The 27355-nt window shown below is 34.5% G+C and overlaps 5 protein-coding genes across 7 annotated transcripts; 3 read left to right on the top strand and 2 right to left on the bottom strand.

The window, feature by feature from the left end:
• Positions 1–459: 459 nt before the first annotated feature.
• On the bottom strand, positions 460–4792 carry LOC110692659 (iron-sulfur assembly protein IscA, chloroplastic-like). 2 transcript variants are annotated; one of them, XM_021869688.1, is made up of 3 exons: positions 4526–4785; positions 1177–1398; positions 460–857 (listed from the first exon to the last, which is right to left on the bottom strand). In XM_021869688.1, the coding sequence occupies exons 1-3, from the start codon at positions 4686–4688 to the stop codon at positions 721–723; spliced, it is 522 nt and encodes a 173-aa protein (XP_021725380.1). In that variant the 5' UTR covers positions 4689–4785; the 3' UTR covers positions 460–720. The 2 variants fall into 2 exon arrangements, with proteins under 2 accessions (XP_021725380.1, XP_021725381.1); XM_021869689.1 differs by having other exon boundaries at positions 721–857; positions 1177–1392; positions 4526–4792.
• A 2023-nt stretch (positions 4793–6815) lies between these two features.
• LOC110692658 (ras-related protein Rab7-like) lies at positions 6816–10495 on the bottom strand. Of its 2 annotated transcripts, none has more exons than XR_002505508.1 (7): positions 9722–10495; positions 9603–9629; positions 8955–9054; positions 8742–8888; positions 7547–7627; positions 7148–7327; positions 6816–7057 (listed from the first exon to the last, which is right to left on the bottom strand). XR_002505508.1 is itself a non-coding variant. In XM_021869686.1 (7 exons), the coding sequence occupies exons 1-7, from the start codon at positions 9775–9777 to the stop codon at positions 6985–6987; spliced, it is 648 nt and encodes a 215-aa protein (XP_021725378.1). In that variant the 5' UTR covers positions 9778–10484; the 3' UTR covers positions 6816–6984. The 2 variants fall into 2 exon arrangements, 1 of the variants encoding a protein (XP_021725378.1); XM_021869686.1 differs by having other exon boundaries at positions 7148–7311; positions 9722–10484.
• Positions 10496–12014: 1519 nt separating this feature from the next.
• Positions 12015–19340, top strand: LOC110692657 (small GTPase LIP1-like). Its single transcript, XM_021869685.1, has 7 exons — positions 12015–12788; positions 13644–13735; positions 13828–13969; positions 15212–15516; positions 16937–16990; positions 17092–17222; positions 18930–19340. The coding sequence occupies exons 1-7, from the start codon at positions 12686–12688 to the stop codon at positions 19120–19122; spliced, it is 1020 nt and encodes a 339-aa protein (XP_021725377.1). The 5' UTR covers positions 12015–12685; the 3' UTR covers positions 19123–19340.
• A 1096-nt stretch (positions 19341–20436) lies between these two features.
• LOC110692876 (LRR receptor-like serine/threonine-protein kinase FLS2) lies at positions 20437–22920 on the top strand. The gene has a single exon (XM_021869958.1). It carries the CDS (start codon positions 20492–20494, stop codon positions 22712–22714), a length of 2223 nt encoding a protein of 740 aa, XP_021725650.1. The 5' UTR covers positions 20437–20491; the 3' UTR covers positions 22715–22920.
• Positions 22921–24620: 1700 nt separating this feature from the next.
• On the top strand, positions 24621–27129 carry LOC110692656 (probable LRR receptor-like serine/threonine-protein kinase At1g34110). The gene has a single exon (XM_021869684.1). It carries the CDS (start codon positions 24778–24780, stop codon positions 26848–26850), a length of 2073 nt encoding a protein of 690 aa, XP_021725376.1. The 5' UTR covers positions 24621–24777; the 3' UTR covers positions 26851–27129.
• Positions 27130–27355: the final 226 nt, after the last annotated feature.

The following is a 27355-nucleotide window of genomic DNA, read 5'->3' as shown; positions in this document are numbered from 1 at the left end:
CTACTAATAAGTTTAGATTTTATTAATTTGCTTGTACATTAATTTACACTAATCATCCGCTATGTATATATTTCCATTTTAAGTTTAAAAAGAGCTTATCTACCGTTGCTTTGTGTCAATAATAGTATGCAACTATGCAAGTGTAGTGTCATAGGCAAAGATTAGTTCTGAGTACATATTTGGTATGTTTACGAACAAACTAGACGATATTGGTCTTTCAATAAAACATTAAATTTTACTGGTACATTTTGTATAACATTAGAAACATATACAAGTATAATATTATCGGAAGCTTAATGGTACCATCAGGTATCACATTAGTACCATCGGAATTTGCCCTTTCATTAAACTCTGTGTGTTCTACAAATACTAGAAAAATATCATGATATACACCATCAAAAGGTATTATAATACATGTTAAATCATCCAATGGTACTATTTATTCACTTAAATGGTATCTTTATGTCTAAAAGTAGCACGTTTTGTGAATTTTGCTGAACAGAAGAAGTGATAAGCAGTATTGACTCTATTGAGTCATGCTCTAGATCCAAAAGATACATATGAAAGTAAAGAATAATTTCATGCTGAGACTTGAGGACAAGTTAACATAATTCACCATCTGAAAGACTCAACACACTAACAAAATGCTCATGTATCCACAATCCAACAAATAAAAGCTACACCATACATTGCGTATGTTATGTACATATAGTTTCAAGCCTACGCTGCAAATGATTTTCCACAACTACAAGTCTTTGATGCATTTGGATTTTGGAAAGAGAAGCCTCCACCGATAAGTGCATCACTATAGTCAAGCTGCATTCCATAGAGGAATAATAGGCTTTTTGGATCACAAACTGCAAACACAAAACAAGTATTAAAGATAATCATCAAATATGCATGTATTGTTTCAGAGAGTAACCAGGAGAGAAGGGGGTCTACAAGGTCTAAGGCTACAAGCAACATCTAGAAAAGCTCCACGAAAGATAATGCACGAGCGAAAATAAAAAGGATACGAAGGGGTTTTATAAGTTTGTAACTAGATATATTAGGCATATTTTCCCCGTTCTCATGTGTGGTAGATTTTCTTAAAAAAAGGTGGTGGTGGTGGTGGTGGGGGGGGGGGGGGGATATGAAGGGGTGTTGAGACTACTATTTAAAGTATTTAATGCTCACCGATAGTGAAACCATTGACCTCAATCACAGAATCATCTGCTTTTGTGTTCTCACTGCTCTCAAAATCCATTGTGTAAGACATGCCAGAGCATCCACCTTGTTTAACACCAACTCTTAAGCACAAGTTCTCATTCCGATCAGACCTCATTCTTTTCAAATGCTTCACTGCATTGTCAGTTAGAGATATTGCTGGAGCCAAGCCCTCGACTGGTGCTGCTGAAACTTAACAGAGCATAAAATAGTAAGTTGAAAATATGAAGAGTAGTGATAGCCTGTCAATATACAAAGTCAAATTAGTTGTCTTAAAAAGATACACAAGACTTGAGATAATTTATCTCCTTTTTAAGGAATTTTCTCTGGTATAGCCTTTTCAAAATGTAACATAATTTGAGCTTCCTCAATGAATTGAGGTAAAGACAAGGCCATATATCTACAGCCCTTTGATTAGCAGAATTGCAGGCATAGCCTATCGCCTTTATCTTTTTGTCACTGATATGTGCTACATGACCATTTATGGCATTATTTGCTATGTACCAAAAAGACTAAGATGCTCTTATTCTATTCAAATAATATCTTATACTTCCTCCGTTCTATTAATATTGCAACAATGGACTTTTTGCACTATTTATTACTCTTGTTTGACCATATAATATGATTTATACGTTAAGCAAAATATAATCATGTGGGATCTGGTTAGTTTCGTCTCATAAAATACTTTCACAATATCAACTTTTTATAATTTTTACTCTTACACAATTATAGATATTTAACATATAAAATGTGCTTTGGGATGCGTAATTTCATCCTTGTTGCAATATTATTGGAACGGAGGAAGTACTAAACAAAGAGTCCCAAAACTTTGAATTTCGTGAGCGAGCTCCACTCTTTCCACAATGGTATTTTCCTAGGATCCAAGATTTGTGATCAAGTTTGGGGCTTTGGGTTCTTACAAGAGATAGGCACCCACTTGTCACACTATTACTTCAAATGTATATTCCTCTCTTAAACCTCTCTTATGGAATGAGCTCCAAAAAGTAGGATCGGACAACAGATCTCTTCTTCCTGACTACTTCTGGGAGCACCAGCAAACTAAACAAACATTATTTAGTACATTGTAAAAATTTTCTAGCATATCCATATCTATAATTTTATGCACAGATTTTCCGAAGTTGTGACATGGATTCGTAATATCTCGTTTCCAATGGCACTGCATGTTAGTGTGTAACAAGTAGAGGTTGAAAGGTGAGATTATTGCCAAGATTTATCCTGATAAAATAATCATCTCAGGGCAAAACGTTCCATTCTTATATATAACTGCAATACTTACAGCTCCTCAATTTGAATGAGCAATCCCTGCAAGTCTGCAACTTAGGCTTCCATGTCAATGGATCCCCTTGAAACTTGCAACAGTTATAATATTATTTAAGTTTATTTTTTAAAATCCTAGTTATGAACATATACCCATCTAATCACAATCTCCTAGATTGACATAAATACAGAATTTACATGGGCCGCAAAGACAAAAAGTTACATGTGCCTAGTTGCTATTTCCAAAAGCTAAAAAGCACCTGACAAATTGCAGATACACAAGAAGCTCTTGCTATTTATTTTTTCCAGGACACCTGCATGTATCTTATCTCTCCAGCTACAAATATTTAGCCAATTCAAAACTTTTATAAAAAACATCGAGGACTACTTGTAAGAGTTGTAACACTAAACCTACTTGGAAAAAAAAAAAAAAAAAATCTTATGCCATAAGTAAATAAGTACACTCCCTCTAAGAGTCACCTCAATTCCTCACAATTCATTATTAAAACAAATACACCAATTATCCGCTTATACGTGTTGGTCAACTGCATCCTCTACAAATTTAATTTGAGGGAAATCTAATTACTACAGTCACATCAAGATATAGACTCTTGTTTACCGCAGCCAAATGAGTAAATGTATGTGAAGTAAAATTTGCTCGTACAGAGAGATATATAACCTCATAGATCTTTACTTCCTTCTCTTTCTAGATGATCTTTGTAAGTTGTAACAGATTCTCCAGTTCCTAAATGTGATATGCACAATGTGATTCATCGAGGTAATGTGTTAAAAGTCATCCCGAATCCAGGAAAACTGATGCCCAAACTTAAATATTGGAGCTTATGTATTTAAAATTCAAGGTGTTGCAACTTCAAAGAGCCTCACCATAAACAACAAATAGGAGATGATAATGAAAAGACTCTACCTATGAAAAGGTCTATTCTAAGAAAGAGGCACATGCGACCTACCCTGAAATAGTATAAGACGGATATAAAATGGATGATCCTCCAATCTCAAGGGTAACCAGATACAACCAAGGAACGAATAGAAAAGAAGAACTTGAGGAAGAAGATGGGGAGTGGGTGCTAAGTGTAGGGCAATAGCCAGTGGTTCCCCACAATGAGACCATGGATTTCCTCAAACGTAATATAAAGGATGTCATTCAATTCTACAATGTAGCCTACTGTAAGCTCAATATCTAACGTCATAAGTGGAATTTTGACATAGCTTCGATTTTTGCACTTTCTACAAATCTCAAGTGGTTTTCAATGTCTCACTCCTTTACTACTCAGCTGAAGCATGAGCTTTAATTTTTTTCCCCCTTATAATTTTTAGGGTTGATGTAGGTTAACTTTAGAGTAAATAAAACTACAGAACTACCACAAAACACTTTATTTCCTCTTGTTAAGGAATAGAAATCCGTTGCCAAAAATTTATGTTGTCATTCAATTTGGAATATTTTTTGCCTTTAATCGTGTTTGCAAGCCAAAATTCAATGATTTTCAACTAACATATTCCAGGATAAAACCATTCCACAGACTATAAGATTCATGAACCCCAAATAGGTTTATAAAGCAATCAGATTTCTAGATACCTCTAACATACAAGGATTCTGTACAAACTCATCATCAAATCGATTCGAAACCTCAAAACCCCTAATCAATAAAAATAGGATCTAAAGCCTGCATTACCATACTCAAAACTATTAATTATCAAAAACAAAAGAACTGCAAGCTCAAATTAGCTGATGAATCAATAAAAAGCATGAAATCATACAGTATACAAACACTAAATTTCAAAAGCATAGATATTCACAAAACCCAATTAAAACATACCGAGATTCAATCAAAATCACACAATACAGTAGAAAGCAGTATTAAATTAATCAAAAAATTCCATCTACAAAACACCCCACAAAAATTTCAAGCTAACCAACAAAATTAATACAGCAATAAACACAAAACAGATGAAAAATCAAACACAATATCCCACGTAAATTGATTGAACCAAGAAAAGACAAAGATTAAGTGAGAGGGAATACCAGAAGCAGAAGATGATCGAATAGAGAGACGACCAAAGCGTTTAAGATTAGATGGGAAGGAAACTGAAAAGGGGGTTTGATTAAAGCTCCATGAAGTAGAAGAATTACTGGGTAATTGGCAAACTGTTGAAGAATATCGAAGTGTAATAGAAGAAGACGCCATTTTTACGAGTTTTTTGAGGTCTAAATTTCTGGGAAATGTTGTTATCGACGCAATTACAGAAATTTGGGGAGATTTTTATGCGCTTTTGGAGTTTAAGCCGTGTAGGAGAAAAGTGATAGGCAAATCACGGCCGTTAAATTTTAGGACGAAAATCAGAAAATTAAAAAAAAAAAAAAAAAAAATGTGGTTAAACATTTTTTTAGGAAAAAAAAAACATAAAAATCATTGAATACTTTGTATATTTTTATTTTTTTTCAAATTGATAGCTTATTGGATTCGCAACAATATGTTAAGACTATAATTAATTCAACTAAAGTTATCAAAATCAGAATTTCACTTTGAATCGGAAAGGGCTTTCAGAATAGCCAAGATTAATTTTGACATACATGACCACCCCTTGGTTTAAGTAAAAATTAATCAATCAATCAATAAGTAATTTTGACACGTGTCATCTCTTGATGTTGTTATTTTCCCTCCAAATCTTTTTTTTTTTTAAACATTTTTGTTTACTTGATCAAATTGTTAAAGAATATTTAAAAATATTATAATAATATTTCCTTCCCATTTATCCATAATATATTTACCATATATATCAACTAAAATATAATTTCTAATTCTAAGTTTATTTTTTATTTAAAATATATTTTTCTTTTGGTAAATTATTACTCTGTATGATTGAATTAACAAATCATTACAATTTTCTGTAAAATCCGTGCTTTTCACGGGATTTTAGCTAGTTTTGACTTATAGTTAAGTTAATTGATGTAGCTCAATTATTGGTATTCTTGATCATTCACTAGAGGCTCAAATTAATTTAATTGTGTTGTGTTCTAAAATCAACAATAGGTCCATTATTACATATATAATAATTTTACATATGGCACACATTGATAGGTGTAATAATATACGCACACCATGATGTGCCCAAATTTTATAGCACATTATATTGGTGGAGTATTTATATTTTAGAAGCTTCTGGATACATGTAACTAGACCTTGTTATTGGGTGGGTCGTGTTAAAGAGGGTCACATTTTATTAGGTCAATATCGGGTCGAGCCAATGCCAGGTCGTGGGTAAAACGCGGGTCGATAAAGGGCGGACCAATAAAGTATCAATTACACAAGTATTGGATAAAACCATAATTAAGTACTTTATATGAATATGAAAATATGTAATTTTTTTACATTATCTATTTTCTTAATGTATTTAAATTGGACAAACATGTTGACCATATATTGACCCTACCTAATAAGGGTCATGTTCATTAAAGAACATATCCATTAAGGGCCTATAACCTTGGTATGACCATATTATCATTGGATTACCCTGTCCAATAACCAGGTCTACATGTAACAGGAATAATATTGCTCTTTATTTCTCTAGATTTTTCTACTAGCTTGTATCATGCAGGCCACTAAAAGAATCTAGAGAGTTTTTTTTTTACCGCAATCAGAAGTATATATGATTTGTGAACATTCTAAAATATTATGGCTACAAGAATAATGAAGAAAGTTTTGGAAAATCCTAGCCATTTCTTTTAAGCTCCATCTTCAACTATAAATATAGGTTATGAGCAATCAATCAACGAATACACACATAAGAAACTATACTTATGTTGTGCACAAGCCTTCCTACCTTTCAACCTTTCTTATATACTATACACCTTCTCTACCACAAAATCTACTATTCTTACTTGACTTGCCTTTACTTATTCACCTAATTATATATATATTTTTTAATTTCTACTTCTTTAGTTTATTTCCATCATGCACACTTAGCAACCCTAATAAGTGGTGATTTGCATTAGATATATACCTAAATGGTGATATGCTTTAAGTATTTACCTAATTTAATAATGTGTTTTTGGTGAGCATGAATTAGAAGGCCTTGATGGTGTTTATGGAAAAAATTCGGCACCAATATGTTTGGCCAACAACTTTTAATGTCATAAATAATTATCAAATTAATATACCAAGATTTATGTCTTCTAAATTACTCAGAGGTTTTTTTATTTTTTTTTTTTATTTTTTTTTTTTTTAAGGCTATTCACCTCCCAATGATACCAGACATTATTGTCGAATGTACAATTACAAAAATAATATAGTTGAATCAGCTACAACTTTTCATTATCTCTCAAGAAAACAAATAATAGCAATGACATAAAATTACAGTTTATTTTTCTTTTCATTTTCCATTTATTAATGGCGCAAGCAAAATGTATACATTTAACTTAAAAGAATCAAATAACTTCCAATAATAGTTAGAATGTAGATCAAGCGTCATGAACAAATTAGTTTAGCAAGGGCATCCTCTTCTTGGTTCAACTATTTCTGATAACGAACCGGACTCTGTTATACTTTCAAAGTATCTTCATGGAAAAAACAAAAAAAAATGTGTTACAATTGCATATATAACAAGTTAATATGAATATAAGAAAAAGACAGATAGTTTCACTTACAATTCTTGTGAACGATCATGAGATAAGGCAGCAATTGCAATGTTGTAGAATGCATCATCTACATTTATATCTTCTTTTGCTGAAGTCTCGTAATAAGGAATGCCGCTTGATTTTGGCCCTGACTTTATTGACCCACACCACTCCTTTGCTCTTTTCTCTTCCACCTAATTTGTATACAAACTATACACAATATTAACAAATTCGACCTCCATCCAAAATCATATAAAAGATATTTTTGAATCATGTACGTATAAATTATTCCAGGTTAATATTATTCATATTTAATTTATTTGTAATGACGCAAAAAAATGAAAACAGTGATAGACTGACAGTACAAGTCTACAGGCCCATAATTTATCTAATAAACAATCTTTTTGAAATGGAGGGTAATTATCTGACCTTGCGATTGGCTCCACCATCTTGATCAATCTTATTTCCAATGACCACGAAAGGAAACTTGGTTGGATCAGGAATATCTGTCTGATAATTAAAAAAAGAAAAAGAAATAAAAAGGTCAAAATGATAATTATCAAAACACGTACAATAATAATGAGTTGCTTAATTAGAAAAGTGACGGTCTTTTAAACTTTTTATTTATGGTTTGTTGCCGTAGGTTCTAGGTGTCTCTTGCTAGTTCTTGTCTCCCTAGTTTGCACCACTTTCTTGAACGTTCAATATTATGCAATGCCAAACAATTCAAATGGTAGTTGGATAGACAAATTAAGAATCCTAACATGCTCACACGGGAGCATTGGCTACATCATTGTCCTTCAGTAATACTTCCTATGTTTTTTTTTTTTTCTAATCATTGTATTTTGCGCGGTCTCAAATTCACCTATTAGTCTAATTATTGCTCATATGTTCATATTTAATGACATACAAATGTAGATTATGAAAAATTGATTTTTGGATCGACACCGTATGTCAGTACCACTAATTGAAACTAAATTTAATAAACTCACATGTAATGATGTAACCTTGGATTCATAAAAACATGTTTAAAATATAAACGAAAATAATGTTAGCTAAATAATCATGCAGGAAAGGAATAAATATTCCGAATTCCGAAACAAAGGTACGAGTATTATTGTTAAAACATACGGAGTATTTATTTAAGACTATTTAAATCCATAAATATTCAAAATCACCACAAGTAGGTATCAAAGTAAACGTTTGATTCCCCTCCAACTATTATATAAGTAGTACGAGTAGTTTTTGAATTTTCCAAAACAAGTTGATAAACATTGTAAAAAATTGCATGAGGAAGCCCCATTTTGTCTAACAGATAAACCAATATCGTTAATTAAATATAGTATTTCGTAAATAAATTAACAATTTTATCTAGACGATTATCAGCATGTCATCTTCGTAACAAAATCAACGAAGGTGGAGCCCCCATATAACGAATATTATTGACTTAATAACAAAATTGTCATTTAATTAACAAACTTTGTTTATCTCCGAGAAAACTTGTATTTTCTCGAATTGCAATGCTAGATAGACTTGCAAGACTAATTAATAGTTGCTTCCTTATCTTTTATCGATTGATCTAGAAAAGTGAATGCAACAATTACTATCCGGCTTCATATATTACCTGTTTGATAAATTCATCACGCCATGTTTGGAGGGCTTCAAACGATCTTTGATCATTCACATCGTATACTAAAACACAACAATCTGATCCTCTAAAAAATGCTGGTCCTAAACTGTGAAACCTTTCCTGCCCTGCTGTATCCCAAATCTGTCCAAATAGTCAAAGTTTTGCACAAATTTTTTGTAGTTACTTTAGTGGGAGAAGAGAGTTAACCTGAAGGCTAACGAGTTTGCCATCGATTTGCAACTCCCTCGTCACAAAATCTGCCCCGATTGTTGCCTTGTACTGTTGATTGAATTTCTTTTGCACGTATCTATATTGCACAATTCAACACAAGCAAAAACGACACATAAATGAATTTGGAAGTGTACACATAAGGTACGGAGTATTACATAATAATTGTATCCTCGAGGTACAAGGGTAGTTGAGTCAATTGTTACGGTGCACAGGTTCATACCTAACTAGAGCGGTAAGAACCATTGGAACGATAAAAATAGGCTAGTCAAACACAAAACTAAGCTCGTACATACTACTAGAACAACATAAAATAAACATTCGTTTCGTTTATAAAAGTTGTTCGTTTTAGCTGATACACATAAATACCACTAGAAATACATTATCAAAAAAGGGGAGAGTCAAATATAAATTGAATTTTAATGAAACTTGAGCCTATTATTCAAACCAATAAAAACATAACAGATTAAAGTTGCATGTAAGGACCACATACAACAATCGTATGTGTAACCTTTACGGTTCGTTCCAACTTTAATTTTTTTGTAAGACAATCACCAATAATAAAACAGAAAAAGTGAAAAACCTTTACAGACGAGGGAGTACATTGATAATCGTATGAATGTTTACCTTGTAATTAGAGAAGTCTTTCCCACCCTGAAAAACAAACACAAAAAAAAACAAACCCATTAATGACGAACATCATATTAATCCCATCATCTCAAACAAAATTAAGAAAAAGAACTTACGCAATATCACCAAGGACAATAACCTTGAGCAAAGTTCTCTGCATATGCGGCGACATTATTATTATCTTGGACTATAATTTTTTTTACAAGACTACAGTTTGTTTGAACAGATATATATTCTTAAAAAATTTATCTAATAAAAAAGAAGGGCGGTTAATGAATTTATAAGAATATGATGAAATAAATAATAAATAGGGTAGGTTTGGGTAAATATATCTTTTTGGTTGGTTTAGTAATCAGGGGGAAATGGTGATTGTTTTTGTGCAGTTTAAATTTGAGGAAGATAGCAATTGGCAAAAGCAGCAGCAGAAAACTTTCATGTGATCAGAGAAAGATGTAAGCTAGCTGTGCATATTATCAATTATTATTAAAGACCCAACTAAAAAAAATAATAAAAAGGGGTTGGAAAAATAATGATGTGATACCATTAAAAGTTTATAAAATTTGAAAAATTGAATCTGTCAAAATAAATAAAAAAAATTTGAAGGTGGTTTTTATTTGAATATTGTTGGTTTAATGGGTCGTGGTAGCCTCAACTGTAGTTTGTTGAGGAGCACACTTTAGAAAGACCTTTTAAACCAGAGCTTTTTATTTGAGTTTCTTGTTTGGATTTGTTGTGATGACAACTGTTATAATGGTAGGATGTTTCTCTAAAGGTGGGATTGGTGGGAATGAAGCTATATGTCGGCCAGCCTAAGACACTTTGTGGGTTGGGCTTAGACACAAACACTAGGTTTGAACTAGGGGTGATCAAGAAAGCTCGGCCCGGCTGAATTTGGGCCCAAAAGGCCAACTCGGATTGGGTTGGAAAACCCGAATTATCGGGCTTATATTGCCTTTGGTTTAAAGCTTGGCTAGACTCTGACCCTAAAACCCGACGACACCTTAATCACAAGCCAGATATGATTGAAACCGTTGACAAGAAAATTTGACTCAACTTGAGTTTGAACCAAGTATGGTTGTGCTTGATAATCCTGGAATATGACTCACAACATGACATTACACTTTGAATATATATATATATAAGCACCTTTCCCCCCTTTTATTCTTAGAAATAAGTTGGTCATTTGTTATGGTTGGAAATGTGATTAAGGCTAATTATGTGTGCCAACCAATTTTATGTGTTTTTAAAGATGCATTGTTTTGAACAATCTGATAGTTTTTAAACCTAAGTATGTTAGGTAATACAAAAGTAGTTAAATATTACGAGTCCAATATGGTGAGACAAAAGTGAGCAAAACGGAGAAGCAAATGCAAGCTCTAGCCTCTAGCGAGGTCGGTAGAGGGCAGAAAGTATGGTGTCATTTGGGGGAAGTGAGAGGACCAAGAATAACTCAAGTGAGGGACCAAGGGTGGTAAAGTAAAAAGTGGTGCATGATGTTTGAATTTTTGTAAATTAACATATCACTTTCGTCGGGTCTTTACCGTTCACCTTTTGTATACTCCCTCTGTCCCTTATTGTTTGCATCATTTGACTCAAAAAGCTCTTACATAAAATGAGTTCATGGTGCAAACAAAAGGGGAATGAGAGAGTACAATTTAAGGTGAATGGAGGGAGTGTTGATGCACTACGTGAGTGTAAGAAAAGGGTAAACAGAGAGATTATAAAAATGTGGATGAGTTTATGAAAAAATGTGAATAGTAAAGGCAAAAGATGTTAAGTGAAAATGTGTAGATATTGTGAGATAAAACATATGTAGAAATTTACATATATGGTCTTTGGTCCGGTTCGATATGGTCTTGAACCAATAAACAACTCTATTTATAAAATATGCTCGTATTGCTAACGAGTAAACCCGGAAAAATTGAATACACCCATACCCAAATTGTATGATTTGAAACGGCATCAACCAACCAAAAATCAAATGTGTTTGAAGCTAAGGAGTTACATTCATCATTATCAAACTCATAAAAATTATAATAACTACTGTAAACATTAAAATAAAATATATAACGAGATTAATCCAATAAAATTTCCTATGACTATATTATCATTTATCACTTATTTTCACTTTTAGTTGCAACGCTTTGATTATCACGCTTGTTAAAACATAATTTAAACTCTTCATGTCTTAATTGTAGATAGTATATAATTTGATACGGAGTATTCTGAATGCATGATTCGAGACGAAATATAACAAGATCCAACTTGATTATATTTTGGCATACATAACAATCGCTAAATACAGTTACATGTTAGCATATAAATAGTGCTAAATTGAAAACGTTGCAACTAAAAGTGAACGGAACATTTTATGGTAAATTTTTGTAAACAATTTGACTCAAATACTGTATTTGCAATGGACTAACCAATTGGTTGTTGATGCAGTGATGATTGAGACTACACTTGACATTTATTCGATTCCCTACAAAGGGGACTGCAACCTGATTATCTAAATTTGTGTCTCAATTCCAGATTGACCCAAAGGATAATTGAGTGAAAACACAAAAAAAAAATAAAAATATAGGGACGGAAGGAGTAATGAAACTCGAAAATTACTCAACTGAATAGCGACCGTGGCATACACCGCCACATTGCTAAGACAGTTTTTGAGTTTCCAACGCTCTCCTTTTTCTCCTCTTCCTCGCTGTCTCTCTCTTCTTCTGAGTGTGTGTTTTTGATCTTCCATCCACCACCCTTTGCTGGCGTTTACCGTTGTAATACTCCATTACTTTTATTATTCCCAAATTCATTACAATTTCTCATCTTCCCAGATCTGTGCCATTTTTCACAGTGATTTCTTGAAGTGGGTATTAAGTATTTTGCACCATTGCATCAGTAGTTTATGCAATTTCATTTTCTGGGATTCATTGGTTTTGAAAATTTTAAGCATTTAATCGATAATCAGAGGAATTTGTTCTTGGGATTTTGCTATACCCAAAATCCTACATTGCGTTTAATGGGAGCTAATTTGATGTATGACTGAAAAACATCAAAAGGGTATTTGTTAAGTTTTTTGGGAGATGATGTTCTGGAGGGATAGGGAGAGAGATAATAACAAGGAGCAAAATGGTGGGCCACTTTCACTTTGTGGGCAGGTCCGAGTTCTTGTAGTTGGAGATTCAGGTATTCTTTTTTCCATTTATTAATAATCAATTTATGATGTTTCATTTGATATGATCTTCATGTGATGCTTTATTTGATTATGATCTGTGGTTTTTTATTTCTTTCTATTATTATATATCATAATGGTGCTGTGATTCGAGTGTTTGATTCATATATAGTTGCTTAAATTTTAAAATTGTTATTTGAGCTGATTATGATGATCTGGATGATGAGAATGTTGAAAATCTTTGAATTTGTTGGTATTTCGAATTCTGGATTGATGACTTAATTAACTAGGGTTGGGTTGGAAATGGGGTGGTTAGGACTTGAACTATAGAAGTCTTTGATGAAATTATGGCATACTTGCTTATGCTTTATAATAATTGCATTATGCTTATGGCATTCTAATAAGTGTTGAGTGAGGTACATGAGTAATGTGTGGTCTTGTGTTTGGGAGGTTGTTTGATGATAGTGGCTTCGTTGCTCTATTACCGCCTTCTGGGTTTGTGTTATGTTCATAATTGTTTTGTTATGTAAGTTGTAAGCTGTACAAATTCATATGAATCCAGGAATCAAATTGTTGCAATCTTGTTATCTCCTTTGCAAATCAAACAAAGCTGATGTCTCCTATTGTTTTGTAATACATGTAGTAATAATTCTATATCTGAGTAATGCTTGCACCATCTTGTCTTTAAAGCCGACTAACTTAATTGGTAGTGGCACCAGCACTATGGCAGTAGAGTATATTAGTCTTTTCTGATTTGAACAATTTTAATTCTAGCGCAGTAGTGTGTAGTTGTATTAATGTCTAGTGCTACTTTGCAAATTGGTTTATTTATTCTTGAATTGAATTTTTTTTTTTTTCTTTTGGGGCAGGTGTGGGAAAAACTTCTCTTGTACAATTAATCACTAAAGGTTCTACAGTCACTAGTCCTTCTCGAACAATAGGATGTTCAGTTAATGTGAAGGTTACTTCAAGTTTCCTTGTGCATTTGTTGTGCAATTTGAAACAATTACTGAGGTAGTTGCTGATGTTTTACTCTTTTTTTTTTGCCTTCAGCACATTACTTATGGAAGCCCTAGTAGTTCCTCAAATAGCATTAAAGGTGATGCTGAAAGAGATTTTTTTGTTGAATTATGGGATATCTCAGGCCATGAGCGATATAAAGACTGTCGATCGCTTTTCTACACACAAATTAATGGTAAGATGGTTAACTAATGCTTTTTTATTTTAGTGATGAAATATTTTCTTTAGTCGATGAGGCCATGAGAGGCAATTAGCGGCCTAGTGGTTTTATGCAAGGGTGGCTTTTAGGTTGTAATTTCTTTTATGTTTATTGTACCTGTAGCGTAAATAAGTAACAAAATTTCCCTTTACACAGTGGTTAAGACCTAAGTATTTTATTGCAAGGATATAGTTCTTGGCCTTTTGAGGTGTGGATTGCATCATTGATTTTATGAGCATTGAAGATCCTTAAATTTAAATTTGTATGTAACTCTCAATATCGTTGGTGGATGGTGAAATCTAAACTTCTGTAATCACTGTCTGCCTTAAGTATGAGGAGTATACCTTCTTGAGGTTACTGTTTGTTAGGTATCAATTTGACGAATTTAGATAACCTTTTTACCTTAAATAGCTACATTTCTGTACATTATAATTAGTGAATAAATGCTCTACAACATTTACTTGTAAGTTCTTGTGCTGCAACATAATATAGACGAACTTCTGCTTCTGCTTAATCAATGATGCTCCCGCACGGAAATAATAGTCACATATATTATATTAATCGGATATCTGATAATGTGCATGTTATATTGTTTTTTCTCAAATGATAATGGTTTGTGGTTATCTTTCCCAAACTAAGGCTGAGTAATGAGGAGAGTGTTGGACTATTCCTACTACTACAACGGGTCTTGCAGTAAAAATGTGTCATGTCCTTAATTATGAGGAGTAGGAATTTGGGATAACATGGCTATGATTTCAAACAGAGGGCACATTTTATATACTTTTTCAAAACTTCGAAAATATGAGTTTCCTCAGTAAGTCACAAGCCAATGGTCTATGTAGAGAACAGTCATGTCTCATGAGCCGAGGACCATGTCATTTTCTAGATATTAAATTGAAAAAGAATTTTGGGGATAGTGTAATTGATGAGGAATGGTGAATGTAACTTGCAAAGTCCTATGTCTAATATGTTTGAGTTTAAAATTTTCAAATAATAGAAAGAATGTAAACTTAGATTGGGATTTTTGTCTATAAAGCAAATTTTATCCGAAGACTTAAAAAAAAGAGGCAATATTAAGTGGACTTCATTCTGATTGAGGTCTTACATAGTTTCTGAATCCCTTCATTGGACAACTGTCCTGAAAATAGTGATTTATTGAACCAAAACCAGTAGTACTTATTGGTATCTTCTTTCACTGTGTCAAACCTTTATATGCAGGTGTCATTTTTGTTTATGATCTTTCACAACGGAGAACAAAAACAAGTTTGCATAAGTGGGCTGCAGAAATTGCAGCAGTTGGGACGTTCTCTGCTCCAATGGGGGTTGGAGGTCCTGGCGGCCTTCCTGTCCCATACATTGTTGTCAGTAATAAAGCAGATATTGCAGCAAAAGAAGGTACTCAAGGAAGCAGTGGTAATCTTGTGGATGTGGCTCGGCAATGGGTTGAGAAGCAGGGGCTTCTTCCGCCAAGTGAGGAATTGCCACTGACTGAGAGTTTCCCAGGCAATGGAGCATTGTTAGCTGTAAGATTTGGTTTCCTTAATTCTTTAGAGTTTCTAGGTCAACCCTTTTTTTTTTTTTTTTTTTTTTTTTTTGGCTTTAGTTAGAAGATTGCTTTCAATAATATCTCTATCCCTTTGTTCAACATATATTGAATTATTGACTGACTATCTTTCCAACTTTCTTAAAGGAATGGCTTCCTAGTGGCTAGTATCTACTTGAAAGTTTGATAAAGAAGAATTAGTCCTTGAAAAATTAAAAACATGATCAAATTATAGTCAGCTTCTTGTCATACAGTAAAACTTTGAGTTGAAGATACTAAGATCTTGGATAGGTCAAGACATTGTATGAGTTGTATGATTGTATCTACCTCATTTTAGCTAGAAATATTAGCATATGTTTCGTAGTTGTTTAGTTTGGATAGTGAAATTTCAATGACCAAGTTGATAAAGCAGCCAATAACAATTCAGAACTTAAGATGAAAAGCCTCGAAAACTTGCTTAGTGTTTATAATGACTGTTCAGTTTCTTCTTTGACATTCCCTGTTCACATTTCCTATTTTAATTCACATAGGCTAGATAATCAGAACATCCTGGCTTTGCTTGTTAAGCTAAATGCAACCTCAACAAAGTCTTAGTCCTTGATTTTGTGGAACAAAGGTCTGCCTCCATGTAGTTATCACTGGATTAGTCTCCACACGTCCTTAATTATATTACTGGTTGTCTGGCTCCATGGGCTGCCTTCATTATTTTAATCATTTCTTATTTTTTATATTTTTTGGAGGGGATGAATGAGGTCGGGGGTTATTGCCTTTCAGGTTCTCATTTTTAGTTGAGTGGTTTGTAAGTTATTGTAACTTTCTGATCCTCTTGTAGTCTAGTTATGGAGTATTTCAGACATAGAGAGCTTTCTTGGGGGGAGGAAGGGGGGAGGTGTGTAGCTGTCATCCCTCTTTTATGGAAACTAATATTAAACAAAGTACTGAAATTCCATTTAAAATCATGAAGAGAGTTATTATCCCATGATGTAGGTAAATTTGATGGGCTATTTAGGGGTTTGCAAATTCTTATTTTTGATTTAACTGATGTAGTGATAAGCAGTTTATTTATTTATTTAATTATTTTTTTTTTGTGTGCGTGTGTCTTGTGTGGGTTCCATTACAAATTTACAATCCTTAATTGTAGTAGCAGAACTAACTGATCTGTGCAAAAGGCACTCTCCATTCTACTGAACTTGTAACAAGTTTGCTAGACTGTCAATCTTCTGCTAATCTTTTATTGTATTTGTTACTTTGTTAGGGTACTATTGTAATTAGTGAATAGGTTCTGATATTTTGGCATGATCTGTTAGAAGTTGTTGAAATTACTGAACTTCTTTACTTTACCTTCCTGTGACTTCCCATAAGTTGGTTACATATTGAAATACATTTTGTTATTTGTGAAGGCTGCCAAAGAAGCGAGGTTTGATAAAGAAGCTGTGACGAAGTTCTTCCGCATGGTTTGTCTCTTAATTCTGTAGGCTTTCTGGAGAGTATACTCACTTCTCCCATCTCTGGACTGGACACTGTTGCTTACGTTGTCAAACATTTGTTTCTACAGTTGATAAGAAGGAGATATTTTTCAGATCAATTACCCCCATCAAATCCATGGTCAATTTCACCAATTCAGAGATCATTTCAATCATCTGATGAAATAACAAGTAGCAACGATCAATCCGTAAGCCGTACAAGGTATTTTTTAGTCATCCTGCATTATGTATCATTTTCTGTAATTTGTCTGACAGACTTGAATCAAGTCTGTTTCTATTTTTACTTTTGCTTTCTTAGGACATGTGATCAGTGCAATTATGAATCTCCTTTTTTTTTTTTTTTTTTTTTTTTTGGCTATGCTCTAAAGTTTTCTTAGGACATGTGATCAGTGCAATAGTGAATCCTTTTTTTTTTTTTTTTTTTTTTTTTTGTTTTGTTTTTTTGCTATGCTCTAAAGTTAAAAACTCCCTCTGTTTTTTAAAAGTAAAAATTTGTACAAAAGTTGATATTTTGTAAATATACCTGGGACAAATCCAATAATATCTTATACAAAAGTATAACATTTGATTCAAAAATATTTCTAAAAAAAATTGTCTAAAAAGATGTGATTTTTTAGTGCAAAAGTTAATATGGAACAATTAAAAAATTTGGAGAGAGTTTAATTACCCAAGCAGCGAAGATTCTAAACTACCAAGCCTATTTGGACACATTCTAATGCTATTCCTTACATACTTCACTTGATTTTTGACTAAGAATAAACCTTCATCTCTAAAGGCCAATGGAAACTTTAGAGGCTGTATTTCAGGCTATTAATGTATTCATTACAAAGTGCAAAAATACATAGGATACCTAATAAAGTACAAAAATCTAATGACATTTGACTTATGTTCATTTGACTTTTAAGAAGTTGATGTAATATGACATAGGATACCTTATAAAGTGCAAAAATCTAATCAAGCATGTGTAAGGTGTGTGACCTTAAAAGTGGAATTTCCTTTACCCAGAATACAAGGAGTTTTTGTTGATTTTTAACATGTAAGCTATAAAATTGTTTCGATCTTCAGTCAGTAGAAGTGCCCACAGTTGGTTAACAAAACTGAAGTACGAAGTAGATTAGCACTCATGACCAAAAATCTTCACATCCATTTATTAGGCCACCAATGATATAAATGGCCAAACCATACTTTTGGACTATGAAAGATTGCCTTGTTTTCCTTTTTGGGCCGTTCCTAAAAGATTGTCCCATTTTCATTTTGAGCACACCTACTTTAAAAAAAATGTGGCTTTTATCTATTTTTTTTCAAAGAAATGAGGTAGTAATAGCAAAGATGCCCTCTACCAAAATGAAGTTTGGGAGAGGGTAGGTGTGCCATAGCTTTGTTGAAGGATATTGTAGTAGATTCATGTTTAGTTCTTCAATGTAAGGAGGTGGAACAATGTGATTTTTGTTGATGAAATATAATCTTTGGAGGTAAATCCCCCTCTTGCTTGAATTTCATCAATTGTAAATTGATATTGGATGAGAGTTAGATACACATTTCCAACTTGTTGCAGAAGCTATTATTAATGAAGCATTTCATATAACTTTGATTTACTCCTTACAGTCAGAAAGTTGGATACTATTTTGATGGTTTATGGAAAATTGACAATCTGATTTACAATTGCTAACTTGTTGCCGGAGCTATGTTTAATGAATGAAGCATTTCATATAACTATGATTTAATCCTTGCAGCCAGAAAATTGGATAATATTTTGGTGGTTTCAAGAAAAACGACAATATTTACTTGAGCAGAGGATTTTATATTTGATAGATTTTTTATGCTGAAGCTTGAAACTTGTTTGGCATTTGTTCTATGTAGTGTTTGTGTTGACCAGATCCAATGTAGAGTAACTTGTTTCTTCTTGCAGTTTAAGCGGGGATCCTTACAAGTACAATGTGCTTCCTCCCTTGCCCGCTCAACACAACCTTACTCCTCCACCCACGCTCTATCCTCAGCGGCCAATGTTGACCCCGGAAGTCAATAATGTGCCTCGGTATAATTTGGCCAGTGCTTCAGAGCTCAGTTATACTAAAACAAAACGTACGGATATTAATGTTTGAAGAATATATACGTTTTATAGTCAATAGTTTGGTAACCATATTGTGATTTTTTTATATTTAAAAACAATTACTGATGTCATGTGCTTTATTTTTTCTATAAGTTCCTTGTTGAACTGGCCAATTATTTGTTTTTGGAAGTTTTGGCCTCCTCTCAGCTTGTAATATTGCTACCAATAATCAAGTGTATAATTCAATTATCAGTTTGCTGAATAGAGTAACATGATGTTTGCTATTTGAACAAGTGGACATCCCCCCTCTCCCACCCCCGAAAAAAAAATTCCTAATGTGAATAACATATGTTTTGAAGGTAAACTCATTCCTACCTCAGAAGAACCATGAGAATCAGAAGCCTGTGAACGGGATGAAGAGTCCAGCCTGGGAATTACTCCTGGAATTCGAGGTATGCTCTTATCGAGCCACACCACACCACACCCTCTCATGTGGATTTCATAAACCCAAAATATCACAAAGTATATTTGCAATTATGCATGGGAGATTTCAGTAGGTCTTCTAGGAGCTAGAAAGACCATATCTTAACATGTTCGCGCATGAGATTCTACAGGGTGCAGGACAGAATTCGTAGGCTAACCTTCCGTGTATAGGAAAGGGGTTCAGGCCTGGGGGCAGGGCTTGAGGTTCTATATCAGAGGGGTACTAATATAGGATTTTTCTTTAGTCTCGTAAATATAATACACATAGTCACATACTCCTTCCATCCCGAAATGATAGTCACAAATACTGTGATTGTCACCCCAAACAATCTGGATCTTTGATCTTGACTACCCCTTCGCATTGAAGCCTTTTAAACATCATAGTACTAACTGACTTTATGTCAATCCATAAAATATCACTATCTGCCACTTGATTGCCGCAATCTTTGGCATCTTCCTTCTGTTCTCGATACTTCCAAGCATTTACCGTGTGCTGCGGCAGTGCTGGTTTTCAGCATTTACTTCGTTCAATCCGTGCCTCTGTCGTCTGCTCAAAGCAAAAGGAAAGAGAAAGTCAATACAATTTTGTCAAGTGCACTTAGTTTAACCAAAGATAACAATAGCTGCAATCTGTCAAGCCTTAGACAATCAGAAATATCGCAGCTTGCGATTTTATTAACTTTGAATTTTTAGAGGATGCACATGGTCACGCATTTCAGCCATTTCAGATTGACTGAATTGCCTCAAGAGCATGGAAGAAACTATATTGTTTCTCTACTAGGAGTACTATACTACTGCTTCATCAGATCAGATTACAGATAATGTTGATTATACAAAGAAATATTATATTTTCGAGTAATCTTGTCTAGACGGGTATATATAGAGATGCATACTTGTTCTTCTTTTAGTAGTAAACCCTCACTGAATTATCTCCGACAATGGAAACCCTTAAGAAAAATTATCTAACAGTAGTTACCCCAATTTTCATCATAATATTGGGTTTAAACAGTATATTCTGTCCTCTACTGGTAGAATCCTGTAATCCTATAGATGAAGAGGCATTGCTTCAATTCAAGAGTGGGATACAGTTTGACTGGTTCCAAAGACTAGGCACATGGGTCTCTACGACCGACTGTTGCACAGCATGGGAAGGAGTGATTTGTGATCCTGACACCGGGAGAGTAACTCGAGTCAGCCGAGTTGGCTTTGTGGATAGTGATTTTGGTGTCGATGGCGATTTTGGTGTAATAGGTACACTTTCTCCTTTCCTTGGCAACCTTACCTATCTTCAAGACCTGTACCTAAATGCTCTAGCTGGGTTAAGTGGTCCAATCCCTCCTGAACTAGGGAAGTTATCTCATTTAACTCATCTTTCAGTAACCTACAACAGGCTAAATGGTTCAATACCCGCCTCACTTGGTAACCTTCATAAGCTAGAGTCTCTCAATCTTGGTAATAATAGCCTCTCTGGCACCATACCTTGTTCTCTTTTTCAATCCATGAAGTCTCTCTCAACTTTGGAGCTAGAGGGGAATCAGTTAACTGGCTCGATACCATCTTCGATTTCAAATCTGGTTTCACTTAACCGGCTTTATCTAAACAAAAATTTTCTTTCTGGTAGGATTCCACTTAGTATTGGCAAACTAAAGAACCTCACCTATATAGATGTATCAAATAATTACATTACTGGGAGTATACCAGATTCCATAGGTAACCTCTCCAAATTAAAATCATTATTCCTCAACCATAACAACCTCACTGAACCCATACCAAATTCTGTTGGTAAACTCTCCCGACTACAGGATTTATATCTGCACCATAATGAAATCACTGGAATCATACCCTATTCTTTAGGTGAACTTTGCCATCTGAAAAACTTATACCTTGACCAAAACAACCTCACTGGACCCATACCAACTTCTGTAGGTAAGCTCTCCCAATTACAGAATTTATATCTGGACCATAACAAGATTACTGGTATCATACCAAAATCTGTAGGTAAACTCTACCAGCTGCAGAATTTTTACCTCGACCATAATCGACTCTCTGGACCTATTCCTTCCTCCATAGGCGGCCTTGTTTCCTTACAGTTCATGAATATCGGTCACAATAATTTGACAGGTGTGTTACCATTTTCCATAGGTAATCTCACCCAAATTCAGAGCATTGTCTTAGAAAACAATATGATTAAAGGAAAGTTGCCACCAACTATGGGGCATCTAACTGTACTGTCTGATGTCCTGTTTTCAAATAACCTGTTTATTGGCCAAATCCCTTCGAGTTTTGCCAATCTCAACCTCTATACTTTGCAACTGTCTAACAATCAGCTCATTGGTCCACTTCCTCGTCAACTTGCTAATGGAAGCATACACAACCTTGATTTGTCCTACAATCCACTTGGGTTGACGGAATTACCTGATTGGATTTTCAAGTTAAAGTTGAGTAATCTAACATTAGCTGGGGCAGGGATCAAAGGGAACTTGCCACAATCAGTATCTTCCTTCCAGTATATATCTTACCTTGATTTATCGAGTAATCAGATCACAGGGAAGTTGCCTTCATGGATGGGCAATATGGGTTTTCTAAACTTCCTTAACTTTTCTAATAATAGATTTTACTCTACAATTCCTGTGGAATTTATAAAACTTCATCAACTCACAGTCCTTGATCTTCACTCAAACAACTTTTCTGGTCCTTTGGGAATAGTTTTTAATAAAGAAGGCTGGGAGTACGCCTCGATTGACGTGTCTAGCAATAGGTTCATAGGCCCACTTGATGAGAACTTAGGTTCCAAGCCAGCAATGGCACGCATATCTTCCCTGGTATTGTCAAAGAATCCACTGGGAGGAACCATACCAAAATCAATAGGAAACCTGACTCAACTGCAAGTGTTAGAGATGGTGGGTAATAGACTTTCAGGAAGAATTCCCCAACAACTTGAACATGCCAGTGATTTGATGACACTTATGCTATCGAGGAATAGGTTGACTGGAAGTATTCCAATGGAGGTGTTGAATTTGGAGAAGCTGCAGTTGTTTGATGTTTCAAGGAATCGACTCAGTGGAAGTATACCTCCTCATAACCCTAGCATTCCTGCATCTGCATTTTCGCAAAATCTTGGCTTATGCGATGCTCCGCTATCCCCTTGTAACAGTTTGTAGTCGTAGTATCATGTAAACTCTGCTTATCAGGGTATTACACTATCTCCGTCAATTGTTATCTGCAATTTTGGGGTATTATTTGTGAGATATAAAAAAAATCCAAAGTTGCAGATAACAACTAACGGATATAGTATTATGGTTTTAATCTTATGTAGCGAATAATGGTTTGCTTTAACAGAGATGGAAATACATTTTAGCCTATTATTCTTTGTGCCAAAATCAATTGTATCCCTTTATAATACCGTTTATATCTAAACTAACCCGCTTATGTTGAGTTTCTGCTCATTTGGACTCTGCTCATTTGGACTTACATTTCTGAATTTTAAATCAGTTTAGCTCACTTTAGCTTCATTCAGTTGTCTATTGCTATTTTTGCACCTTAGTTAGCTATACATACAAAGGGTTTCATTTGGAGGTTGCCTGTCAGTTTGTCATTGACTCATTGTTATACTTATACTTGGTTGTAGATTTTAGGTAATTTCTGCGAAAGAAGAAATGCTACGGCTTATTATGAACTACTGAAAGAAAATATACTTAGAAAATTAACTAAAACAACCTCGAGTTTTTATCAGATCCTTATATATATCCTTTCCAATAATAGCTATTCGAACCTCACAACACTAAAATTTGTAGATCTTCTCACAATCTGCCCATTTGATTACCGCAATTTTGCCTTTTGGCATCTGCCTAAAATCAAACGTTACCTAAATGCTTTACCATTGAACTTACTTGAAACACGAAATTATGGTTCCGTGTTTGACTAACAGCTTGTTTTTGTATTGTGTTCAGAGAGGACTAGTTATGAAGTCAGCAGTACTTTTGCTTGTAAGTACTACTACTGTGATTTAATTATTCAATTTAAACACAACTGCGCTTAGTTTATCTGAAAACAATGTAACGTTACAGTCTTTCATGCAATCGTGCCTTAAACATCTAACGAAAATGTGATCAATCTGTGCATATATCTAGGAAGACAGACATCAAACATGTATAAAATCTATATATATATATTGCAGCTTGCTATTTGACTAAATTTTAAACTAGAAAATGCACATGGTCATGTATTCGATCTAATAGCTTCCTATCTCAGGACTACTGTGAGAGTCAGCAGTCCGATGGGGAAGGGATGAGGATTTGAACGCAAGGAAGTACTCCTAGAATTCGAGGTATGTTTCAACTGAACTCTCTCTTGAAATTCCAGGTATGCATATAAATGATTAATCCCAAATGGGCTATTTAGAGTACTTTATTATGGTTCCATGATGAGCACAAAGGATATTGATATAATTCATGATCGGTATGCTAAGGCTAGAACCTTCAACACTACAAGATTTTTCTGTCCTAAACTGCATACATACTCCCTTTATTCTTAAGTAACTGTCACTTAAATATTGCAGTTGTCATCCTAAGCAATCTGGAATTTTAGTACTAATTTATGTTCGTTAACCCAATGAATATAATCTGCCACTTGATTGCCGTAGTTTTTGGCATCAGCTCTCTGCTCTTCCTAGCATTTACCTTGTGCTGCGGTACTGCTAGTTTTCTAAATTCACTTCAACTGGTGCCTCGAGTCTCTGCTCAAAACTTTAATAGAAAGTCGTCAAGCTTTTTTGTTTTATAATACCACTATGTTGTTTGATTATCCAAATGAATCACAAGTGCACTTAGTTTATCCATAAATAGGAAGAGCTGAAATCTGTTAAGCCTGTTAGAATCATAATGCTCTACCATCAATTTACGCAAACATTAAGACAGAGCTATATAAAAACTGGAAAATATTGCAGCTTGCCATGCTAACTTTGAACTACAAAACAAAGCACATGATTACATATTTAAACAATTAAACTAAACCACTTCAGACTTAGTGAGGGCTTCAAGGTTACGGCACAAAACTATAGTGCAAATCTCTTCTACTTCTACTATTCATTATTGGTTAACCAGATAACAATTAGAGTTTAATACATGAACTGTATTAGCTAGCTGTCTCATCTGGGGGGTGGTATATATAGGGAAGGATGCCCGTTCTTCTTTTGACAGTAATTCTGTCTTAAAAATCTCCAGTAATGGAAACCTTTGAGAAAAGTTCTCTTACAATAGTTACCCTCCTCATAATCTTGGCTAACAGTATATTCTGCCCTCTACTGGTAGAATCCTGTAATGCCATAGATGCAGAGGCGTTGCTTCATTTTAAGCGTGGGATTACATCTGACCCACAGCCACAGTCAAAACTAAAAACTTGGGTCCGTAGGACCAACTGTTGTGCAGAGTGGCAAGGTGTGAGTTGTGATCCTGCAAATGGAAGAGTAGATGGAATCTCCATAACTGGCTTTCGAGATGAAGGTGGTGTTGATCCCCTCTTCGGCTTGGTAGGTACACTCTCCCCTTTCCTTGGCAATCTTACCTATCTTCAATACCTATACTTTACAGACCTCGGTGGGTTGATGGGTCCAATCCCTCCTGAACTAGGAAAGTTGTCCCATTTAACCAGTCTTAGTTTAACCAACAATCTACTAAATGGTTCAATACCTTCTTCACTTGGTAACCTCCGTAAGCTAAAATATCTTTACCTCGGCCATAATAGTCTCTCTGGTACCTTACCCTACTCTCTTTTCAAGTCCTTGAAGTCGCTCTTGACTCTGGAACTAGAGGGAAATCAATTTACTGGTTCAATACCATCTTTGATTTCAAATCTACTTTCACTTGAAAAGATTTATCTTAAACAAAACAACCTCTCTGGTGTGATCCCACTTGGTATCAGCAAACTTAAGCAACTCAACTATATAGATTTCTCATATAATCGTCTCACTGGAAACATTTCAGATTCCATAGGTACACTCTCCAAATTACAATCATTGTTCCTCAACCATAACAAACTCTCAGGATTTATACCAAATTCTGTAGGTAAACTTTCTCAGTTGCAGGATTTATTTCTTGACCATAACAAAATTACTGGAATCATACCAAAATCTGTAGGTAAACTCTCCAAGTTGCAGACTTTATACCTCGACCATAATAGACTCACTGGACATATTCCTTCATCCATAGGCGGCCTTATTTCATTACAGATTTTAAATTTAGGTGACAATAAATTGACGGGTGTGTTACCTTCTTCCATTGGCAATCTCTCCCAAATACAAATGATTGTCTTAGAAAACAATATGATTTCAGGAAAGTTGCCACCAACTATGGGGCATCTGACTACATTGTTTAGTGTCCTGTTTTCAAACAACAAATTTGTCGGCCAAATCCCTTCGAGTTTTGCCAATCTCAAACTCTATACTTTGCAGTTGTCTAACAATCAACTCATTGGCCCTCTTCCCCCTCAATTTGCTAATGCAAGCATATACATTCTCGATTTATCATATAATCCACTCGGATTGAAGCAAATACCAGATTGGTTGTTCAAGTTAAACATCCATAATCTTACGTTAGCTGGGACAGGGATCAAAGGGAAGTTGCCACAATCAATTTCTTCCCCCCCATATATAACTCACCTTGATTTATCGAACAATCAAATCATTGGGAAGTTGCCTTCATGGATAGGAAATATGAGTATTCTAGAGTCACTTAACTTATCTAATAATAGATTTTACTCTGCAATTCCGGTTGAATTTTCAAATCTTCATCAACTCTCAGTCCTCGTTCTTCACTCAAACAACTTCACAGGCTCCTTGGATATAGTTTTCAATAAAGTGGGATGGGAGTACACCTCCATCGACGTGTCTAGCAATAGGTTCTCAGGTCCTCTTGACATAAACATAGGTGACAAACCGGCAATGAGGTCCATCACTTCCTTAATCTTGTCTAAGAACCCACTAGGAGGAACCATACCATTGTCGATTGGCAAATTATACGGGCTGCAAGTTCTGCAGATGGTGAGTAACCGACTATCAGGGAGAATTCCTAAACAACTTGGGAAATCCGAGGGGTTAACATCACTTTTGCTATCGAGGAATAAACTGACTGGAAGTATTCCGAAGGAGGTGTTGAATTTGGAGAAGCTGCAAGTGTTTGATGTGTCAAGGAATCAATTGAGCGGAGAGATACCTCCTCATAACTCAAGCATTCCTGCTTCAGCATTTTCGCGAAATCTTGGCCTGTGTGGTGCTCCATTACCTCCTTGTAAACGTATGTAATTGTAGTACTATTTACAAACTACTGTTGTAGTAACTATGGAAATCAAAATACACTCAACAAATAATTATATCAATCTTGGGTGATATGTCCTAATTTAGTCTCTCCTTTACATAACCTTCCATATCCAAATGCTTAGCATTTTTGCTAACCTGCTGATTGGCTGTTATATGGCATGTACTGATACTCAGATAATCTATTCTGAGTACATTTGATTATTTTGGATGATTTTTGGATGCATGTCTTAAATTATTTCTTCATTTGTGTTAAGATTAACTATTTCTTCATTTGTCTTAAATTATTTCTTCATTTGTGTTAAGATTAATTTTATTTTTCTTTAGTAGAGACGATGCAGAAATGTTAAGGCAGTGTGTATGCTAGTAATTTTTCGTCTCTACAAAAACCGGATCGCTCAAAAATCTGATGGTATTAGCCTATGTTACTCCGATGCCCTGTTGTAAGTCAAGTGTGAAGTTTTAGATCCTCCGACACTTCGACATGATATGC

The sequence above is a fragment of the Chenopodium quinoa genome, unplaced genomic scaffold, assembly GCF_001683475.1.
Source record: "Chenopodium quinoa cultivar QQ74 unplaced genomic scaffold, ASM168347v1, whole genome shotgun sequence".
Classification (NCBI taxonomy): domain Eukaryota; kingdom Viridiplantae; phylum Streptophyta; class Magnoliopsida; order Caryophyllales; family Amaranthaceae; genus Chenopodium; species Chenopodium quinoa.
Note: the sequence above shows the minus strand (reverse complement) of the source record. Positions and strands in the feature narration are given on the sequence as shown.

What these genes read in the sequence shown, in the direction of transcription:
- LOC110692659 (XM_021869688.1), bottom strand. Translation starts at nt 4,688, where the DNA reads ATGGCGTCTTCTTCTATTACACTTCGATATTCTTCAACAGTTTGCCAA. An exon ending in TCGATCATCTTCTGCTTCTG is followed by an intron (nt 1,399 to 4,525) that starts GTATTCCCTCTC and finishes TGCTCTGTTAAG; the next exon opens with TTTCAGCAGCACCAGTCGAG. An exon ending in GGTCAATGGTTTCACTATCG is followed by an intron (nt 858 to 1,176) that starts GTGAGCATTAAA and finishes TTGTGTTTGCAG; the next exon opens with TTTGTGATCCAAAAAGCCTA.
- LOC110692656 (XM_021869684.1), top strand. Translation starts at nt 24,778, where the DNA reads ATGGAAACCTTTGAGAAAAGTTCTCTTACAATAGTTACCCTCCTCATA.
- LOC110692876 (XM_021869958.1), top strand. Translation starts at nt 20,492, where the DNA reads ATGGAAACCCTTAAGAAAAATTATCTAACAGTAGTTACCCCAATTTTC.
- LOC110692658 (XM_021869686.1), bottom strand. Translation starts at nt 9,777, where the DNA reads ATGTCGCCGCATATGCAGAGAACTTTGCTCAAGGTTATTGTCCTTGGT. An exon ending in ATTGTCCTTGGTGATATTGC is followed by an intron (nt 9,630 to 9,721) that starts GTAAGTTCTTTT and finishes TTTGTTTTTCAG; the next exon opens with GGTGGGAAAGACTTCTCTAA. An exon ending in CATGATCGTTCACAAGAATT is followed by an intron (nt 7,058 to 7,147) that starts GTAAGTGAAACT and finishes TTTTCCATGAAG; the next exon opens with ATACTTTGAAAGTATAACAG.
- LOC110692657 (XM_021869685.1), top strand. Translation starts at nt 12,686, where the DNA reads ATGATGTTCTGGAGGGATAGGGAGAGAGATAATAACAAGGAGCAAAAT. An exon ending in GATGTTCAGTTAATGTGAAG is followed by an intron (nt 13,736 to 13,827) that starts GTTACTTCAAGT and finishes TTTTGCCTTCAG; the next exon opens with CACATTACTTATGGAAGCCC. An exon ending in TGACGAAGTTCTTCCGCATG is followed by an intron (nt 16,991 to 17,091) that starts GTTTGTCTCTTA and finishes TTGTTTCTACAG; the next exon opens with TTGATAAGAAGGAGATATTT.